Source organism: Hyaena hyaena, unplaced genomic scaffold (assembly GCF_003009895.1).
Source record: "Hyaena hyaena isolate Hyena2069 unplaced genomic scaffold, ASM300989v1 scaffold_64, whole genome shotgun sequence".
Lineage (NCBI taxonomy): Eukaryota > Metazoa > Chordata > Mammalia > Carnivora > Hyaenidae > Hyaena > Hyaena hyaena.
This window is the reverse complement of record NW_024080698.1, coordinates 3,966,998-3,989,578: the sequence shown is the minus strand read 5'-3', so window position 1 is coordinate 3,989,578 and position 22,581 is coordinate 3,966,998. Positions and strand designations below refer to the sequence as shown.

At 35.8% G+C, this 22,581-nt stretch overlaps 1 protein-coding gene across 3 annotated transcripts in view; it reads left to right on the top strand.

The window, feature by feature from the left end:
* MGAT4A (alpha-1,3-mannosyl-glycoprotein 4-beta-N-acetylglucosaminyltransferase A) overlaps positions 1 to 22,581 on the top strand; it is a 122,979-nt gene that overhangs the window by 62,660 nt on the left and 37,738 nt on the right. For all 3 annotated transcript variants that reach the window (XM_039232413.1, XM_039232414.1, XM_039232412.1), the window contains exon 5: positions 3,518 to 3,651. In XM_039232413.1, the coding sequence (XP_039088344.1) occupies positions 3,518 to 3,651 (134 nt within the window). The remainder of the gene's footprint in view (positions 1 to 3,517; positions 3,652 to 22,581) is intronic.

Sequence of the window (22,581 nt, the reverse complement as noted above, 5' to 3'; positions counted from 1 at the left end):
AAGTATACAATATAGGTGACTCAACAATTTTATGTATTACTCAGTGCTCATCATGATAAGTGTCCTGTTTAATCCCTATCAGCTATTTCATCCATTCTCCCACTCACCTCCCCTCTGTTTTTTGGTTTATCTTTTTTTTGGGGGTTTTATTTCTTAAATTCCACCCATTGGTGAAATCATATGGTATTTTTCTTTCACTGACTTACTTCACTTAACATTATATTCTCTAGGTCTTTCTGTGTTGTTGCAAATGGCAAGATGGCATTCTTTTTCTGGCTGAGTAATAATCCATTGTATAAATATACACCAGATCTTCTTTATCCTTTCATCAATCTCTGGACACTTGGGCTGCTTCTGTTATTTGGCTATTGTAAATAAAGCTTCAGTGAACATAGGAGTGCATGTATCTTTTTGAATTAGTGTCTTTATATTCTTTGGGTAAATACCAAATAGTGCAATTGCTAGATCTTAGAGTAGTTCTATTTTTAATTTTTGAGGAACCTTCATACTGTTTTCTGCAGCAGCTGTACCAGTTTGCATTTCCACCAACAGTACATAGGGCTCCTTTTTTCTCCATATCCTTGGCCAACAACTGTTATTTCTTGTGTTGATTTTAGCCATTCTAACAGATGTGAGGTGTTATTAATTGTGGTATTGATTTGCGTCTCCCTGATGAGTGATGTTGAGCATCTTTTCATGTACCTGTCAGTCACCTGTATGTCTCCTTTGGAGACATTTTTTTTTTTTTTTTGAGTGGGGGGAAGAGAGGAGAGAGAGAGAGAATCCCAAAAGGGACAGAGAAAGGGGGGCGAGAGAGAGAAAGAAATGGGGCTTGAGCTTACCCAATGTAGGACTTGAACTCACAAACCGTGAGATCATGACCTGAGCTGGAGTCAGATGCTCAACTGACAGCCACCCAGACGCCCTTTGGAGAAATAGTTGTTCATATCTTCTGCTCACTTTTTAATTGGATTATTAATTTTTATGGTGTTGAGTTTATTAGTTCTTTATATATTTTGGATACTAACCCTTTATCATATATATTATTTGTAAATTATCTTCTCCCATTCAGTAGGTTGTCTTTTAGTTTTGTTGGTAGCTTTTCCTCTGCTGTGCAGAAACTTTTTAATTTGATGTAGTCCCAATAGTTAAGTTTTGCTTTTGTTTCCCTTGCCTCACGTGACACAATGCTAGGAAAATGTTGCTCTGGCCAATGTCAGAGAACTATTGCCAATGATCTCTTCTAGGATTTTTATGATTTCATCTCTCACATTTTGGTTTTTAATCCATTTTGAGTTTATTTTTATGTATAGTGTAACAAAGTGTCTCAGTTTCATTCTTTTGTATATAGCCAAATTATGGATCTTAGTATTCTTTTTTTTTTTTTTTTTTTTTTTTTAAATTTTATTTCTAGGAGAGAGAGAGAGAGAGAGAGACAGCGTGAGCAGGGGAGGGTCAGAGAGAGAGGGAGTCACAGACTGAAACAGGCTCCAGGCTCTGAGCCGGCAGTCAGCACAGAGCCCGACGCGGGGCTCGAACCCACGAACCGCGAGATCATGACCTAAGCGAAAGTCGGACACTCAACCGACTAAGCCACCCAGGCGCCCCTGGATCTTAGTATTCTTATATGTAGAATTATGGTGGTAGATTCATTGAGCCATGATCTTCAAGTTTCCTTCTAAACTTTAGAATTTCGTGAATTGTAAGTATTTTCTAGCATTTCCAACAAATTGTTTCATTATTAAGACTTAAGTATTTTTACTGTTTGTAAAATATTTCTCTACTGTTATGTAACAGGATATTAAGGCTTTTTTAAAAATTTATTTTGAGAGAGAGAGAGAGAGAGAGAGAGAGAGCGAGCATGCGCACATATGCGAGTGAGCCTGGGGAGAAGCAGAGAGAGAGAGGGAGAGAGAGAATCCCAAGCAGGCTCTGCACTGCCAGCACCAAGCCAGATGTGGGGTTCTCTTCCACGAACCACAAGGTCATGATTTGAGCCAAAATCAAGAGTCAGATGTTTAACTGAATGAGCCACCCAGATGCCCCAAGATATTAAGGCTTTTTAAAACGTATTATTTAAAAAAAAAAACTTTCTGTGAAATAGTCTTCTTGTAACACAATATATGCATTTCTAAAATTTACCATGTTATGCTGAATTGTACAATAGAAGGAGAAAAATGAGATTAGCATCACAGCAGTCAAAAACTTTGTCAGTCACACATACGGAAAGATAAGAACATAATAAAAACAGTTGCACAATTTTACACATGTTAAATGATTAAGAAGTACAAAAGTACTGTAATCAGTATAGCACTCTACCTTGAATAATACTTGAGGTTTGCTGTTAAAATGTGCTTCAGAAGGATTGCGGCTTGGAAGGTTTTGAGAGGTGATGCAATCTGGTGGAAGTTTCAACACCACATGTAGATAGGTGTGGTTCTTAGCATGCAGTGAACTGAGGCAGCTGGTAGAGGTTGGAAGTATATACCATTCATGTGTTTCTACATTACTTAGTGCAGTTTTTTGAACTCATTTCAAGTGGATGCAGTTTTCTCTGTTTACCTAGTGAATGCTTGTCCCAGAGGAGAAATTGCACATAAGCGAATGCTCAGATAGTTGCCTAATATATTAATCACTCAGGAAAAAATATGCATTGCAAAAACAAGCATCATAGGAGAATTGGCTGTAATTTTAGACTGAAAAGAAGTTGCATAAATAGTACACACAGTGTTTTCATATACCTCACACTGTTCGCCTAAATGTTCAAATTATGTAACTGTAATATAATGATCAAAACCAGGAACTTTGTATTGATGCTATATAGTATTAACTAACCATAGGTCCTATTCAGATTTTGTCACTTTTTTCATTGTAGTTCTGTTTCTGTTTTAGGATCCAACTCAGGATCCCATATTTCATTTAACTGTCATGTCTCCTTTGTCTTCTGCAGTCTCGGACAGTTCCTTATTCTTTCTTTGTCTTCCCTGATCTTGACACTTCAGAGAGTACCTGGACAACTATATTGTAGACTGTCCCCCTAATGTGGATTTGTCTGATATTTCTTCATAGTTAGGTTGAAGTTTTCTTTTTTGGCAGGAAAACCACAGAAGAGATGTTATGTTCTTCTGACTGCATTATATCCATGATATCTGAGACATTAATTTTTAAGATATGTTCACTGTTTCTTTTAGTTGTATATTTGTTGTTTATACTTTATAGTCATTTGTTTTTAATGGGAGGTTTAATGTCTTCATTTTTATTAGTACTTTGACATATTTTATGGATAAGCCCTGTAAAAAAAAATTAGTCTGTTATGGGTATGCCTTTATGTCCTTTGATTATTTTTCTTTGTGAAGTAGTTTATTTTGTAGTATATTTTGATTCCTCAGTTATTATTGAGTAGTGTATTTTGATTTCTGAGTTATGAGAGAGTATAATCACTTTTGAAATACTAGTGTTGTTCTATACTGTCTTTGTGAAATCTTTTTATATAATTACTATCATTATTTTGTTTCAGTGTCAATAGTAATGGGAATTCCCACAGTGAAGAGAGAAGTTAAATCTTACCTCATAGAAACTCTTCATTCCCTTATTGATAACCTGTATCCTGAAGAGAAGTTGGACTGTGTTATAGTAGTCTTCATAGGAGAGGTAATTATTTAATTCTTGTTATTTTTTAACCACATATAAGAGTTGAAATCATAATTGAATGTTTTAATATACTTTTATAAGCATGTTTTTAAAAACATAATGAATAAAGGTTAGATAATATATTCCTTCTGATAGTTAAATGTAAGTCTAACTTGTGTTTGCCTTAGCTTCTCTTCTGCAGTAATAATCCAGGAACAGTAATCTGTTGTGAATAGGATATTATACATATAAATCTTTAAGAGTAGTGAGTTCCTTAAAAGGAAAATGTTCTTAATGTTTTCTTTAACACAGAAGTAAACACATGCATACTGCTTAAAACTATTACAGAAATGTATAATGAAAATTTACCTGTTATATAGAACTATTGATATTCTGAAATATATTTTAAGATATTTTTCCTGTGGCTTGTTTACATATATGTAAATGTATTGTTCTCTGTATTTTTTCATATCATGGACATTTTTTCTATGCTAAAAAGAATATCACAGCATCATTCTTTTTATGCCTGCAAAATATTCCACTGTATGGTTTTAACATAATTGATTTAATTTCTGATTGATAAAAATTTAGATTATTTCCAAATTTTTGCTCTTTTTTTAAAGACTGTACTGTGCATTACTCTAAATTTTTGGGCACATGTGTGGGATCCAGTCGTAAATGTGGAATTGCCAGGTGTTAGTCTGTATAAATTAAAATGGTCATACATTACCAAAATGCCCTGCAGAAGTTGAACCAGCAGTGTTCAACCAGAAGGGAGAAAGTAGTTTATTCCTCTTCTAGCAATCTGAGAGAGCCTGCTTTCCTGTCCCCACACCCTGTTATGTAATACTAGTCGTTACTTTTTTTTGCCAAGTTGATGGATAAAAATACTGCTTTTGTTTACTTCGGATTTCCTTACCAAATGGGATTAAGTATTGGTTTCTATATGTGTTTTGACTATTTGTATTTATGCAAATTTTATTTGTTAATCATATTGTATATCAATAGAAATTGGTACAATATTCTTGGAAAGCAATTTGGCAATAGCTTATTAAAATTTAAAGTGCTATACTCACTGACCTAACATTCTGCTTCTAAAAGTTGATCCAATAGAAACATTTTGCACATGTGTAAATATATTGAGGCTCATACACACATTTATATAGCTCCTACATGTACATTAATTAGATGAATAGAGAAAATGATCCTGTGAAATATACTCCAAATTATTAGTAGCAGGTATTATGAGAGTTGGGATTATGGGGATATGGCACCTTCTCTTGTATACAATTTTATAAAATTTTGAGCATGTACTGATTTTTAAAAAGTTTTTAATGTTTATTTTTTGAGAGAGAGAGATAGAGCATGAGCGGGGGAGGGGTAGAGAGCGAGGGAGACACAGAATTCAAAGCAGGCTCCAGGCTCTGAGCTGTCAGCACAGAGCCCAACGCGGGGCTCGAACCCACGAGCCATGAGATCATGACCTGAGCTGAAGTCAGACGCTTAACCAACTGAGCCACTCAGGCACCCCAAGCATGTACTGATTTTAATGAGAAAGAAAAGCCTTTACACTATATAAGAAAAAAATAACACTTGTATGAAGGAAAAACTCAAGTTTTTTTCTATAGGAAGAATTCAGTTCTTTCCTACTGTGTTCTTTCATGGGTGTCTCTACTTTTACATAAACACTGTTGACGCTTCTAGTCAGCAAATGCGTGGAAGCTTTCCTCCACACCAAGCAGTTCTCTGTGACAGCAGCTGGGTGTCCTACAATTTAACCTAATTCTGATGCTATCTACCTGAAATTAGCATCAGATCTCCTGGGTTATGGGCGCAGTCCCACAAAACCGGCCCCTACCCCTGCACACGCACATACTTCAGATGCCAGTTACAAGCCCAGGTTGTCATCTGTGTTTCTGACCAACTAGCTACAGATTGGAGTTCCAATGACCCCACCCCTCGTTTCTTGGGTTCAATGAATTTGTTCAAGTGCCTTACAGAACTCTGTACACCACTTACGTTTATAGGATACAGATGAACATCCAGATGGAAGAGGTGCATAGGGAAATGTATGTAGAAAGGGGCATGGAGCTTCCATACTCTCTGAGGGCACCACTCTCCCAGCACCTTCATGTATTCACCAGCATTGAAGGTCTTGAAACCTGTCCTTTTTTTTTATATACGTTTTTTAAAATTGTTTTTAATGTTTGTTTATTTTTGCGAGAGAGACACACAGAGTGCAAGTCGGGGAGGGGCAGAGAGAGAGAGGGAGATACAGAATCTGAAGCAGGCTCTGAGCTGTCAACACAGAGCCTGATGTGGGGCTCAAACCAACAAACAGTGAGATCATGACTTGAGCTGATGTTGGACACTCAACTGACTGAGCTACCCAGGTCCCCCTGCTCCTTTTGGGTTTTTATGGAGTCCTCATTACATGATTTATGAAATCGTGATTTATGAAATCATTGGCCATTGATGATAGATTCAACCTCCAGGTCTTCTCCCCTCCCCAAAGCTTGGAGAGGGGTAGGACTGCAAGTTCCCTCCCTCTGATCACATGATTGGCTGTCCTGGCAACCAGCCCCCATCCTTCATGGGGCAGGGGCGGGGTCCAGAACTGACCTCACTAACATAACAAAAGACACCGTTTTTTTTTTGCTCTCATCACTTAGGAAATTCCCAGGGTTTCCAGAGCTCTGTGCTAGAAATGGGACAAAGACCAAATTTATACTTGTTAGTATAAATCACAATATCATAACTTACAAATAGTATTCAGTCTATAGGCATAGATATGTCTACATCGCTCAGATATAATAACATGGGTTTTGGATTCAGACCACCCATATTCAGGTCCTGAATTCTGTCACCTACTGCCACTTGAGCAGGTCATTTTTTTCTCTCCTCATCCTCAGTTTCATCATCTCTAAAATATGAGAATTCTGCCATTGAGCCTTTAAGCTCAACAGTGTTGTCTACAGGTGCAATGAGATCACACACATGGAGAGGTGTTGCATGCTGACAGTGCAGTTTCAGTGCCAGCAGTAAGCTGATCTCAAAGACTCCTCTTCTGAATTGCAGTATTTGTATATGTATCTATATAGAATGTCAGTAGCTATAAGAAAGTCTGTTCTGACTAGAATTAATTTATAGAGTTCATTGAATTGCCTTTAGGCAATTTAAAATTATTAATCACTATATTTGATTCTGCCTTGATTAGTAGTTTTAATCAAAGTGTCTAGTAACCTGAGATGCATTAACACTAGTAACAAGTGCATATACTGTGGCTGTGACCTGATCTACAGGTTGCATGGTTTCTAGATCTATCTATGTCTCTAGCATCCTCCTAAGCCCATATTTCCAACTACCTACTTGATAACATTGGTTGAATGTTTTCTGAGCAACTTTTAATCTCTCCATAACTAAGTTAATCTGATTTTCTCAAACTGCTTCTCTTCCCTTTATTAAAGGTTCTTTACATCATAGAATTAATAGTTCTGTGTTCCAGTCATTTTACTCTTATTTTGTTATGTAGACCTAGCGTGTTCTCAGTTCTGTTTGTGTTATTCTTTGGCCTGAAACATTGCCTCTTCCTTTCTCTTTCTTAATCATCCTTCAGCCCCTCTGGGAGGGGGAGAGAGACAGAAAAGTAGTTACTAGCTCTTTGTTCTTCTCTGGTGATTTCTCTCTTTGGGTCATTTGGGCATAAATGATGAGACATTTAAAGGACATGCAAAGTTTTGAACAGTTGACTGTTGATGTATTATTTGAAAGTTCACTAACACTATTCTGGAATTGCAGGAGTTACAAGGAATACATTCCAGTTGCTCTGAAGGATCCATGATGTGATCCAAGTGTGATATTCAGATTTTAAGATTGTATCATTCTTGTGTTTAGTTTTACTTACTACTTTTACTTTAATTATAACCTTTGTATTTGAGTGATCCTTTTTGTCTGTATGCCTCATTTGTTATATATTTTATTATATTTCTTATACTGTATTAGCATTTATATTATTTCTGCCACTCGTAACCATTTTTGACAAAATATTTTCCTATATTGTACTTTAGCAAAATTTGTTTTTTCTGTTCTATTCTTACATTTGGAGAATTTTCCATATTATGAATCTTGGTGGGAGGAAGCTTTTCTCCCATTATGGAAACTAAAAATGCCAGATAATTGTTTTACCAGTTCAGGCCTTTGACATGGGTTCAGCCGCTTGACATTCCTATCCTGTACTCAGAGTAGAGCTTAATTATTTCCTGATAACACAGAAAACCCAAAAGAATAAGCCAATTATTAGAAATAATAGAGGAATGTATCAAGGTGGCTGGATATAGGATCAGTTTATATTTCTGTATATTAGTAATAAATATTTCTTCTAAATATATTTTCTAAAGAAGCAGGGATTGTGGAATATGTCTCAGTTTGGGATTGTCTCATGTTTCCTTAATGATTAAATTCCAGTTTTACATTCTTTTAGCAAGAATACCATAGAAATGATATGGTATTCTTTTTCAGACCCTCATATTAAGATGATGTTGATATATCTCATTATCAGCATTGTTAATGTACGACACTTGATTAAATTGGTGTCTGACAGGTTTCTCTACTATAAATATACTCTTTTTCCTTGTACACTTAGTAGCTTTCTTTGGGGGCGATACTTTGAAATTATGCAAATATCTTCTTGTTTCTCTTCATAACTTTTTCCCAGCTAATCAGCCTTGATGATTCTTGCCTGTAACAATTACTGTGTTTGCTAAATAGTGATTTCCTAGTTCCTTTTACATTTATTAATTGTAATTCTGTAAGGAAGAGCTATCCTTTTCTCCAATTTTTTCTGTTTTGTTGGTTACTGATATCAGTGTGCTCTTGTGGACATTACTATAAATTTTTTATGTTGTTACTACCATTTTTAGCCATTGATTGCTCTTTGGAGTTGGCTACTCTGCCCTTTCAAGATGCCTGCATCATTTTTCCTTATATTCTAGCAGCGTAAGATATTCTAGGCTTATCTTATGTTTTCCCTACCCCAAACCTGGAGTCAGCCATGTCCCCAAAGAACCAGCTTCTATTAATTGGAGAAAAGTCTTAGAAACCAAGACCTGTTTTTTTTTTTTTTAATTTTTTTTAGTTTATTTAGTTTTAGTTTTTTAGTTTATTTCTGAGAGAGAGAGAGAGAGATAGCGTGAGCAAGGGAGGGTCAGAGAGAGAAGGAGATATATAGAATCCGAAGCAGGATCCGGGCTTCGATCTAGCTCTCAGCACAGAGCCTGACGCGGGGCTCGAATCCACGATTTATGAGATCATGACCTGAGCCGAGGTCAGACGCTTAACTGACTGACCCACCCAGGTGCCCCAAAATCTGGGTTTTAGATATGCTCATTGCTTCTGAGGGATCAGTGCTTCTAATCCTTTCAGTGAGCAGAGCTAGGAAATACATTTATGCATACATACACATCTGTACATATATCTAGGTCCTGTGTCCATTTATCTGTATATGTTAAAATTCATGAGTTTGTGATGATACATTTGATTCCAATCCAGTACTACAGGGTTCATTTTAGCCTCTTCCAATTCCTTATTCTTATTTTCCCCCTCAGAGGGAAACTTGGCTCTTGTGATTCACAGTATATCTACTTACTTGCTTAGTCCTAAATAAACATAAAGTAGTTTCTGAATTGCTAACCTATTTAAATCTACTGATGAAAGTTCATTTTCTAATTTCCTCAAGAAAGGTCCATATAACCAATTTTCCCTGGGGTCCTATGTAGTAAAAAAAAAAAAAAATGTTATCTTCTGCCTTTATTCTTTGCTTAAGTATAGAAGCCCTTAGTCACATTTTCTTTTTTGGAAGGTTGGAGGGAGTGGGGAGTGCTCCTGCTGAAGCTAGCCAGATGAGCTTCCGTATTTCTCACTCCTTGCTGTAAGAAACCCATATTGCCCAGTTGCCCAAATGATTCTTTTTCTGTCTTTAAAGCTCAGTCATCTTGCTGTAACATGTCTTGATTTCAACGTGTGGATCATTTTTCCCTGGCACATAATATGCTCTTTAGGTATATAAGGTCATGTCTTACTTAACTTCATGAAAGAACTTTTGACTGCTCTTTTTTTATTATGAACATTTTAAGACAAACAACAAAGTTGAAAGAATTTTACAGGTCACACCTACCTGCGTATATAACACCTGAAATTTACTACTAAGGTTTTAGTGCTTATATTTATCATATCTCTACCTATCCATCCTTTATCCATTATTAATCCATTGTATTTATGTATCTTCTTTGGAGAAGTTTCTTCAAATAATTTACCTATTTAAAAAAATTAGGTGGTTTTTTTTAAATTTTGTTTTTGAGTTATCAGAATTCTTTATATATACTGGATACCATTCCTTTGTCAGTTATGGGAATTTTGTGAGCATTTCCTCCCAATCTGTGAAAAGTCTTTTTATGTTTTTCACATTTTCTTGGTGAGTAGATGTTTTTAATTTTGATGAAATCTAATTTATCAGTGACTTCTGAATTTGTGGTTATTGTTCTCCATGACCTAAGAAATCCTTGCTTAGCCCCAAACTGTGAAGATCATCTCTTCTGAAAACTTTGTTTTAACTTTTATATTTTAGGTCTGTTATCCATCTTGGGTTAATTTTTGTTATGGTATAACAAAGTGTTCACTTTCATTGTTTTTCATGTGAGTGTGTGTTTATTCCAGTACCAGTTGTTGAAAACACTTTCCTTTCCCTAGTGGATTGCTTTGGTGCCTTTGTTGAAAATTCAGTGACCAAATAAGTGTGGGTCTTTCTCTATTCTGTTCCATTGACCTGGAGGTTAATTTTTATGCGAAGACCTCACTTTCTTGATTACTATAGCTTTGAATTAAGTTTTGAAATCAGGTTGGGTTAATTCCTCCAATTTTGTTATTTTCAAGATTGATTTAGGTATTTTAGGTCCTTTGCATTTTCATATACATTTTAGAATTCTCACAGTCATTTCTAATACCTGGTGTTGCTTCATGGTGACAAGTCCTTCGGCTGTGTGTTTTTTCTTTTAAATTAATGGGAAATATTTGGTCCCAATTTTTTATTTGTTTTGTGACTTTCAATATAGGTTTGCTGAATTTCTCCCTTTTTTCTTATTTTTTTTTTTTTACAATTGCTGTGCTGGTTCCTTTTGTATGAATCATCACAGAAGGAAGTGGCTTTTTTTCCCCCTAGGAAACTGGTTTATAGGAAGAGGAGGGGGCAGAGTAGTGTTCCAGACTAGTTTTTTTTTCCCCCTAGTCAAAGACTCTCTTTGTGGCTGCTACAGAGTCAGGCTGCTTCCTGCAAATACGGCTGGTCTGTGCAGTTCTTCAGGTTACCTCTGATTATTAGAACCACACTGGATTCCTTGTGAGCTTGAAAAGCTTGGTTGTTAATATTGGTCTTACTGAAAATCAAGTTTGCAGTTTTGTATCTGTTTCTCATTGATAATTCTGGTAATGTCAATGCCATCTTCATAGGCAAATGCTATGTAAGTGGTTTAGTCTTTTCTAGTTAGTGTAGTGTGCTTTCAGCCAGGGTTTAGTTACCTGAATGCTTTGGAACTTTGTACCACCCAAAGCACCGGAGGAGTATAGTAGCCTCAGAAATAGTTGTCCTCTGTATAGTTAGTTTTTCTCAAGCTCTTATAAATTACCTGCGACTCATCTTTTTTAATAGAGGCAGAAGTACAGATCTCATTCTAAGTATTCAGTGAACAAGTATTTATTGAAATACTAAAATGAGGAAGGTACTGGAAGAGATTAAAAAAGAAATCCACTGGACAATAAATTGTTCCCTTAATTTGTAATTTAGCATTACACAAGAACATTTTTTCTCTGCATTTCTTGTTTTTCTGCATTTCAGAAAATATTTATTAGTTGTAAATGCACATGGCTAAAGAGTCCCAGTAGTTGGTGGAGTTTGTTATACTGAACAGTAGTCTCCTGTCTTCGCTCTCTCATACCTCCCCTGCAGTTTCCTTCTTTTCCCTTCTCCATTTCCTTCTCCTCTGAAACTTTTACGTCTTCTAGCCCTAGCTTGCTGGCAATCAGGCAGTGTAGACAGACCTCCCTCTTAAGTTGATATTTTTCTTTGATCTTTTCAGAGAACTCACTTTTAGTTTTGTTAACTTTATCATGTCTTTAATTTCCATTCTTTATTATTTCTTTCCTTCTGTTTGCATTTAATTTGGTTTCCTCTTTTTTCTAAAGTTTAAAAAAATATTTTTAATGTTTGTTTTTGAGAGAGAAACAGAAATAGCACGAGTGGGGGAGGGGCTGAGAGAGAGGGAGACCTAGAATCTGAAGCAGGCTCCAGGCTCTGAGCTGTCAGCACAGAGCCTGAAGCAGGCCTCGAACTTACAAGCTATGAGATCATGACCTGAGCTGAAGTTGGAGTCTTAGCCAACTGAGCCACCCAAGTGCCCCTCTTTTTTCTTGATTTTCAAGGTGAATTTTTAGATTTTTGGCTGGAGATCTTTTCTAATAGAGGCACTTTTAAGGTATATATTTCTAAGTACCACATTAGCTGCATCTCATAAATTTTGTTAAGTTTTATTTTCATTCAGACCAAAATACTTTCTAAATCCCCTTGTACTTACTGCTTTGACCCATGGATTGTTTGGAAATGTGCTGTTTAATTTTCACCTGTTTGTAGGTTTCCCAAATTTCCTTCTTTTTTTGATTTCTAATTCAGGCTTTTTATGTTTATCAGTACTTGTTTATGTGTTTCTGGGCCAGCAGATGGTCTATCCTGGACAAGGTTTCATGTGTGCTTTAAAAGAATGGATTGTGCTTTTGTCAGGAGTGTTCATAAATGTCTGTTAGGTCAAGTTCGTAGTGTTGTTCAGGTCTTCTGTAGACTTGCTGATTATCTGTCTAGTGTTTCTATTCTTGATTTTAAATTACAGATTACTGTGTTAGTGCATCAGTAGTGTTTTTGGCCTATAAAATTTTTTAGCAGTTATATTTTAAGATGTTTACTTATACATTTGTTACAAATCATAACAGATGCCAGTTAGGAAGAAATTGTACATATATAATATAATAACCTATAAAATTTGCTCATAGCTCAAGAAATATTTACCAAAACACTCATACTAGGTGTATCATTGAGTAAAACAAAGCCTCTGCCCAATGAAACTTACATTATAGAAAAATACATAATAGAAAACAAATATATAATACATAAAATGGTAGTAAGTGCTAGAGGATAAGAAAATGGGAAAGGGAGTATGGGATTGCCAGGGGATGGTTTATTAGAGTGGTCAAGACATTTGGGCAAAGATTTGAAGGATGTGAGAGTTGAACAATCTAAGCTAACAGCTTGTGCAAAGAACAAACACAAGGCAAGAACATTGCCTGGTACATTTTGTGAAATAGTGAAGAGAGACCTCTGTGGCTAGAGCAGAAAAGGTGAGGGGTTCAGTAGTAGGAGGTAGTCTGAGAAGGAGTGAGGTGGGCCAGGTGGCATGGGACATTACAGGCCATTGTAAGAACTTTGCTTTTTACCTTAAGTCAGAGGACTAACAATTTTTTGTAAAAGGGCCACATGGCAAATATTTTTGGTTTTACGAGCCATGCATTTTCTATTGCATCTATACAAGTCTGCTGTCATAGCTTTAAAACAACCAGAAGCAATATGTAAATGAATTGGTGGGGTTGTGTTCCAGTAAGATTTTACTTTATGAAAACTGGCAGTGGGGGGTGCTTGGGTGGCTCAGTTGGTTAAGCGTAGACTTTGGCTTAGTTCATGATCTCATGAGTTCAAGCTCCACGTCAGGCTCTGTGCTGATAGCTTGGAGCCTGGGTCCTGTTTCAGAGTCTGTCTCCTCTCTCTCTACCCCTCCCTGGCTCATACTCTGACTCTTTCTCTCAAAAATAAACAAACATTAAAAAAATTTTTTTTAAATTAAAAAAAATACTAAAAAATTTTTTTAAATTAAAAAAAAATTTTAATGTTAAAAAACCAGACAGTGGGTCTGTTTTGATATAATTAAGACAGAATCATTAGAGGATTTCAAGTAGACACCTGACTTTATAATCATTTAATGTATTTTAAAATACTTTATTTTGAAATAATTTTGGATTTACAGAAAATTTGCACAAATAATAGAGAATATTCCCTTCAGTCAGCTTGTTACAGTGTTAGCTTAGGTAGCCCTAATAAAATGATCAAAACCAGGAAGTTAACATTGGTATAATACTAATTATAGCTAAACTGTAGACTTTATTCAAATTTGATATTTTTCCATCTAATGTCATTTTTCTATTTTAGCATCCAGTCCTAAATACCACATTGCATTTAGTTGTTCTGACTCCTTAGTTTCCTTCTATCCCTGATAGTTCTTGCACTTTTCTTGTATTTGATGAATTCAGAAACCTTTAGGGAGTACACTAGTCAGTTACTTATAGAATGACTCAGTTTGGATTTGTCTTGATATTTTCTCAGGATTAGATAGTAGTTATGCATTTTTGGCAAGAATAATCTGACTTAACCTTGTAAAGGATCATAGTGCTTTGGAAAGGGAAGAAGCAAGGAGATTACTTGGGGAATTTGTAACAATCCAGGTGAGGCCTGGACTAGGATGATCGTACAGGCCATGAGAATCTGAACTGAATGGGTTCCGATTAGAAAAGTTTGAGAACTATTGCTGTAGCATCAACTGTTTAGGAGAAGGAAAGGAAGAAAGGCTTTGACAGATATATTGGAAATGAAGGGCTTTTTTGTATTTTAATGTTATTTATTCTTTTAACTTCCTCTTTCTTTTATCTTTCAACAGCTTGACCATTTTAGAAGCTAGTAAAGCTAACTAGTATTTCTTAGCCTTTGTTGCTACATCTGCATTGAATTTAAAGTATAAAGCCAAGCATTAGATGGGTAGGAATAGCTTTTCCTTGCACCTTAAGGAAGTAAAATTTATTATGAGCTGCCAGCCCCATTCTAGCACATATCTTTTAGTCCTTTTGACTTGTCACTGGTACACATTGTCTTTCTGGAATTTTCCTTGGTTCCTTATGTAAACCGACATCTGCTTCAGGCCCTGAAAGAGTTAATAAGGACTTGGCTTACCTTCCTGCTGTAAACAACTAGAAGGCTGAACAAAATATGATTCATTTGTGTCAGACGTTGACAGCAGACTGTGCTTGATGTGATTCCCAGAGACAGAAAAATAAGTGCAGTGAGGGGTGCCTGGGTGGCTCAGTCGGTTAAGCATCCGACTTCAGCTCAGGTCATGATCTCACGGTTTGTGGGTTCAAGTCCCATGTCGGGCCCTGTGCTGCCAGCTCAGAGCCTGGAGCCTGTTTCAGATTCTGTGCCTCCCTCTCTCTCTGACCTTCCCCTGTTCATGCTCTCTCTCTCTGTCTCCCTCTCTCTCTCTCTCTCAGAAATATTAAAAGAATATTAACATTAAAAGAAAAAAAAGTGCAGCGGATACCACAATTACAGTAGTGAGCACTGCATGTTATATGGAAACCAACTTGACAATAAACTATTTAAGAAAAAAAGCACAAAAAAAACTAAAAAAAAAAAACCTAAAAAAAATTACTAACAGTGCCTCAGTATTCTATGGGATAATATTAACTGATCTACCATATGAAATTCCAGAATGGAGAGGAGAAAGAAGGAATAAGTGCTTTTTGGAAACATGGAAACTTTTCCATCTTAGAAGAAAAGTATAAATCCTTAGATTCAAGAAGTCCAAAAAATCCTAAACAGAATAAACACAAAACTACTGTCAGGTGTGTCCTAATCAAATTGCTGAAAACCAGAGATAAAGAGAAGATCTTGAAAGAAGCCAAAGAAAAGGCACATTATGCACAGAAAAAGAAAAGTTAAGAATAGATTCTTGGGGTGCCTCGGTGGCTCAGTCGGTTAAGCATCCGACTTTGGCTCAGGTCATGATCTCACAGTTCGTGGGTTCAAGCCCAGCGTCGGGATCTGTGCTGATAACTAGCTCAGAGCCTGGAGCCTGTTTTGGATTGTGTGTCTCCCTCTCTCTCCAACCTTCCCCTGCTCATGCTGTCTCTCTCTCTCAGAAATAAACACATTTAAAAAATTAAAAAAAAAACAAAAACAGGGGCGCCTGGGTGGCTTAGTCAGTTAAGCGTCCGACTTTCGCTCAGGTCATGATCTCACGGTTCGTGGGTTCGAGCCCCGCGTCGGGCTCTGTGCTGACTGCCAGCTCGGAGCCTGGAGCCTGTTTCAGACTGTGACTCCCTCTCTCTCTGACCTTCCCCTGCTCACGCTGTCTCTCTCTCTCCCTCCTAGAAATAAATAAAAATATATATATATAAAAGAAAACATATACAAAGCATGCTAAAAAAAAGAAAGAATAGATTCTTCTTAGAAACTATGCAAGCCTGAGACAGTGGAACACCATCTTTAAGGTGTTGGAGTGGGAACCTTTTTTTTTTTTTTTAATTTTTAAGTTTTTAGATGAATTGCCTTGTATTTAATCAATCAGTATTAAGGGTTCATGCTACATACAACCTCATGATACCCAGGGGTGTGGGCATCTGTGAAAGCAGTGCTCAGATACAGTGCAGTCTCTATCAAAATGACAATGGCATTTTTCTCAGAACTGGAATAGAGAATCAAAGGGCACTTATCCCTTTACAGGTGGGCCGCCTGAGGGCTTGTCCACAGTGCTCACTTGCCTGGTCTCCTGCTAATGCCTGGGGCTTGTGAGTTCTATGCAAGTTCTTTCGTAGTCTTTGTTTGAGACTTTGTTTCATTTCTTTCATTACTTGATAGAATGTGTAAACAGAAAATGAGTAAGGATAGAGAAGACTTAAACAATACTATCAGCCTAATGATATAAATCTTAAGAGGTTATTTAGTAGGTACCTATCAAAGGCGGTGGATATTGTTTTTATTTTTATGACATCTTTCCAGAGACTATCTTATGGCTTATTGGAGTGATTCAGCCTTTTTAAAGAATTGAATTATAATTGACATACAATATTATATTAGTTTCAGATGTGCCGGATAGAGATTCAACACTTTATACATTATAAAATGATGACTACTGTAGGTCTGTTATCATCTATCTCCACACAAGTTGTTACAATATTATTGACTATATTCTGATGCTGTATGTTACGTCCGATGACTTAGTTATTTTGTAACTGGAAGTTTGTACCTCTTAATCTCCTTCATCTGTTTTGCCAATCCCCCCCAACTGCATCCACCATTTTCCTTATCTATGAGTCTGTTTTTATTCTGTTTGTAAATTTATTTTTTGTTTTATTTTGTTTTGTTTTAGATTCCACATATAAGTGAAATTATACAGTATTTGTCTTTGACTCATTTCACTTAATGCAGTCCCATCCATGTTGTCACAAATGGGAAGATTTCATTCTTTTTTATGGCTGAATAATATTCCACATTGTTTCTATACCACACATATATCCATTTATCTATCACTGGACACTTGGGTTGCTTCCATATCTTGGCTATTGTAAATAATGCTGCATTGATAGGGAAAATATATCTTTTCAAATTAGTGCATTTGTTTTCTTTGGATAAATACCCAAAAGTAGAATTGCTGGATCATGTGGTAGCTGTATTTTTAATTTTTTGTGGACTCTGTACTGTTTTCCACAGTGGCTGTACCAATTTACATTCCTACCAACAGTGCACAAGGGTTCCCTTTTCTCCACGTTTTTGCCGATATTCGATATTTCTTGTCTTTTTGATACTAGCCATTCTGACAGGTTTAAGGTCGTATTTCATTGTTGTTTTTGTATTTGCATTTCCCTGATCATTAGTGATGGTGAGCATCTTTTCATGTGCCTGTGTGTATGTCTTATTTGGAAAAATATCTGTTCAGGTCTTCTCATTTTTAAATAAGTTTTTTAGTTTTTTTTGTTATTGAGTTGTATTAGTTTTTTTATATATTTTGGATATCAATCTTTTATCAGATGTATCATTTCCAAATATCTCCTCCCATTCAGTAGGTTGCCTTTTCATTTTGTTGATGGTTTCTTTTGCCACACAAAAGCTTTTTGTTTGATGTAGTTCCATTTGTGTCTTTTTGCTTTTGTTTACCTTGCCTGAGGAGACATATCCAAAAAAATATTTCTGAGACTGATGTCAAAGTACCACCCATTTTTTCCCCTAGGAGTCTTAGGCCTTAATTTCTTAAATTTTAAGTCCCAGTGAATTCTGAGTTCCTTTTTCTGCTTGGTGTTAAGATAGTGGTCCAGTTTTACTCTTTTACATGTGACTGTGCACTTTTCGCAACACAGTTGATTGAAGAAACTGATTTATACCTTTGTATGTTCTTGTCTCTCTGTTGTACATTCGTTGACCATTTAAGGGTGGGTGTATTTCTGGGCTCTCTTCTATTCCATTGAATATTTGTCTTTTTTCCATCAGTGCCATACTGTTTTGATTACTGTACCTTTGTAGTACGGTTTGAAATCAGGAGCATGTTACCTCCAGCTTTGTTCTTCGTTCTTCTCTCTCAAAATTGCTTTGGCTACTTAGGATCTTCTGTGGTTCCCTATGAATTTTAGGATTATCTATTCTAGTTCTGAGAAAAATGCCATTGGTATTCTGGTAGGGATTACACTGAATCTGTAGATTGATTGGAGCAGTATGGACATTTTAACAGTATTAATCCTAACAACCCAAGAGCATGATAGATCTTTCCCTTAGTTTTGTGTTGTCTTCAATTTCTTCCTTCATGGTCTTAGAGTTTTCAGAGTGTAGATCCTTTACCTCCTTGGTTAAATTTCTTAAATATTTTACGTTTTTTAATGCAGTTGTAAATGGATGGTTTTCTTAATTTTTTCCCAATAGTTCATTAGTGTATAGAAACACAACAGATTTCTTTGTGTTAACTGTGTATCCTGCAACTTTACCAAATTTATTTATTAGTTTTAATAGATTTTCTTTTTGGTGGAGTCTTCAGGGTTTTCTGTGTATAACTGTGTCATCTCTAAATAGGGCCAGTTTTACTTTCTTTTCAATTTGAATGCCTTTTATTTCTTGCCTAATTGCTGTGGCTAGGACTTCTAATACTACATTGAATAAAAGTATTGAGAGCAGGCATCCTTGTTTCTTTTCTTAGAGGAAAAGCTTTCAGCCTTTTGTCCTTTTATTGCTGAGTATCATGTTAACTGTGGGTTTGTCAAATATGGCCTTTATTATGTTGATGTGCATTCCCTTTATACCTACTTTGAAAATTTGCATCATAAATAAATGTTGAATTTTGTCAGGTGCATTTTCTGTATCTGTTGAGATGATCATGTAATTTCTGTCTTTCATTTTGTTAATGTGGTGTATCACAATAATTGATTTGCGGATGAGAAGCCATTCTTGCATCCCTGCTTGATTATGGTATATGATCCTTTTATTTTGTGGAATTTTGTTGCTGGCATTTTTGTTGAGTATTTCTGTATCTGTGTTCATCAGGGAGATTGGCCTGTATTTTCTTTTCTGGAGTGGTATCTGTCTGGTTTTGGTATCAGGGTAATACTGGCCTTGTAAAATGAGAAGTGTTTCTCTTCAATTTTTGAGGTAATTTGTGAAGTATAGGTATTAGTCTTTAAATATTTGATAGAATTCACCTATGAAGCCATTTTATCCTGAACTTTTGTTTGTTGGGAGTTTTTTTAAAGATTTGTTTTATTTTTAGAGAGAGAGTGTGTTAATGAGTGGGGGGGAGCGGCGAAGGTGGGGGCCGGGGGAGAAAGAGAAGATGAGGGCCGTGCAGAGAGGGAGAGAGAGAATATCTTAAGCAGGCTCCATGCTCAGCATGGAGACTGACACAGGGCTTGATCCGTCAACTCTGGGATCGTAACATGAGCCAAAATCAAGAGTCTGGATGCCCAACTGACTGAGCCACCTGGGCACCACAGGAGTTTGTTGTTGTTTTACTGATTCTATTTCATTGCTCGTAATTAGTCTGTTGAGATTTTCTATTTCTTTTTGGTTCTTTTCTATTTCTATTTCTTCATGGTTCAGTGTTGGAAGATTATATGTTTCTTGGAATTTATCCATTTCTTCTAGGTTTTCTAATTTGTTTGTAAATAATTGTTCATAGTATTCTCTTAACATCCTTTATGTTTCTGTGATATGTTTTTTTTTATTCTTTCATTTCTGATTTTATGTAGGCTTTCTCTCTCTCTCTTTCTTGATGGGTCTGGCTAAAAGTTTGTTCACCTTTTCAGAGCTTTAGTTTCACTGACCATTACTACTTTTTTAGTTTTTATTTCATTTATTTCTGCTCTGAACTTTATTATTTCCTTCCATTAACTTGGGGCCTTGTTTGTTCCTTTTTTCAACTTCCTTTAAGTGTAATGTTAGATTGCTTATTTGAGATTTTTCTTGTTTCTTGAGGGAGGTCTGTATCACTATGAACTTCCCTCTTAGAACTTCTTTTGCTGTGTACTGGATTTGGGGACATTGAGTTTCCATTTTCATTTGTCTCAAGCTATTTTTTGATTGCCTGTTTGATTTCTTTGACCCATTGATTGTTTGGTCTCCATGTATTTGGTTTGTTTCCAGTTTTCTCCTTGCATTTAATTTCTAGTTTAATACAGTTGTGGTTGGAAAAGATATTTGATGTGATTCTAGTCTTCTTAAATTTGTAATCTATCCTGACAAACGTCCCATGTTTCATGTTCCATGAAAACAATGTGTACTCTGCTGGTTTGGGGTGGAGTATTCTGTACTCTGTCTCACCAGGACTGGTCCAGTACAGCAGTGTGATCTAAGCTTTTTTGTTCAGCATCCCATTGATTAGGTATTTCCAATTTGTACACATATTTGCAAATCACACGTATATGCTATTAATAGCATAGTATACTCCCTAATATATCAAGATTAGAACATTGTTTTTTACATTTAACTTGTTAAATCACGTTTTTTTGCAATTTACCTATTTTTTTCTTTGTTTTTAATTTTTTAATTTTTTTAAACTTATTTCTGAGAGAGAGAGAGAGAGAGAGAGACAGCATGAGCAGGAGAGGGTCAGAGAGAGAGGGAGATACAGAATCTGAAACAGGCTTCAGGCTCTGAGCTAGCTAGTCAGCACAGAGCCCGATGCGGGGCTGAAACCCACCAACTGTGAGATCATGACCTGAGCCAAAGTTGGCCGCCCAACTGACTGCGCCACCCAGGTGCCCCAGTAATTTGCCTATTTAAAGTGACAGCTATGCAACCACCATCTCAATTTTCAAACATTGTAATCACCCCAAAAAACAACTCTGTACACCTTAGCCATTACTCATTAATACCCTTCTTGCCCCAGCCCTAGCGACCACTAATCTGCTTTCTATCTGTGTAGATTATTCTATTCTGAATGCTTTATACAAGTAAAGGCATATAACATCTGGTCACACATTTGTAGCTGGCATTTTTCACTTAGTGAATATGTTGAAGGTTCATCCCTGTTGTATGTGTTAATTTAATATAAAAATACTGAATTTTACTTAACCATGAGAACACTTGATTCTCCAGGGGAAAAAAATCTTTTTCTGTGTATGTCCACTTTCCTTTCCACCTATCCCACTGATAATACCATTCACATACCCCTAGAATACACATATCTCGGTTTTATTTTCATAGATGCATTCCCAGAATTGAGTGATAATATTGCCTTTGAAAAAGTCTCCACATGCTTTTAAAAAAATTTCAGGAAAAAGTGCTCGCTTTTAATTTAATGCAAGCAAGCCCCAAGATCTGATATTGCCTATCTTATTGTCAACATTTAAGAGTTGGGGAGAGGCAAGAGGAGGCTCTACTGAGATAACGATTTGCCTGGCTGTTTCTAGGCCAGTTATACATTTAGCTTTCTGGAGGAGATTCGCACAACAGTTCCCTTAGCTGATATCAGAAAGGATTTATTCTTTTATGGAAAAGTGATATCAATTACAGTCATTTAAGCAAACCTTTTGTTAGTTCTGTCATTTAACATGCAGTATAAGGATTACGTATAATTTTAGATTTGGCTCACTTCAGTTTCATCTGTATTATTACAAGTTACTTAATGAATCTACATTTACATATACTTACTCTTCTTGACCCACCTCTTGGAAAGCCTACTGGGAATAGGGAGATAGTCTAGTTCATCTCTGTATTCCTGTTTCCTTGGATAGGCAAATCACTGGCTGTCAATAAATGCTTAACAAATTGAATTTCAGGTTGTTTTTTGAATTTATTAATATTTATATAAGTTAATCTTGATCATATTTTCCAAAATTATAGTGGATGTGTGGTAAGATACTCATTGGTTAAATATGTTGGTGATAAATTATTTCAAAAGAGATCACTGATATTTGGTTCATATACGGAAAGTACAGAGGATTTTCAGCTGAGTGCCAGTTGTATATCCATAGTTGTTAAGAGTTTGAAGAATGGTCTTAATAAAATGTCTCACTCCTGTGTCTTTAAATTGAGCAATAAAAATAGGAATTACTTGCTGTCAACAGAAATTAAAGTTAACATACTTTTATAGACCATTTTCTATACCACAGCTTTTTATAACTTAATAATTTTGTGATTTCCAAAATTTATCTTTTTGATTTGGTTTGTTTTGTTTTTATCAAGTATTAAATGTTTTGTCAGTTTTTATAACATAGATCATATTTTATGTATGATTGATTCCTTTTAGCATTTTAATATAAGCTATGACTATTTAGAATTGGTAGGGAGTATTAGATCTTTATTTATATATAACTCTGACCATGTGTAAAGTGCTTTTTGACTTGAGTTCTAATTATTATCAGCCTAATAATGATAATCGTAATAATACAGACCATAACTGCTTTTTATTATATAGTTTTATCATTTAATGTCATAGTCGCTAAGGTATTATTTTCTCCTGTCTTTTTTTTTTTTTCTTTTAATAGGATAGGAAAGGGAAGCTTACTGAAGTGACTTTGAATTATACATGCCAGGAGCTACAGAGAAATCTT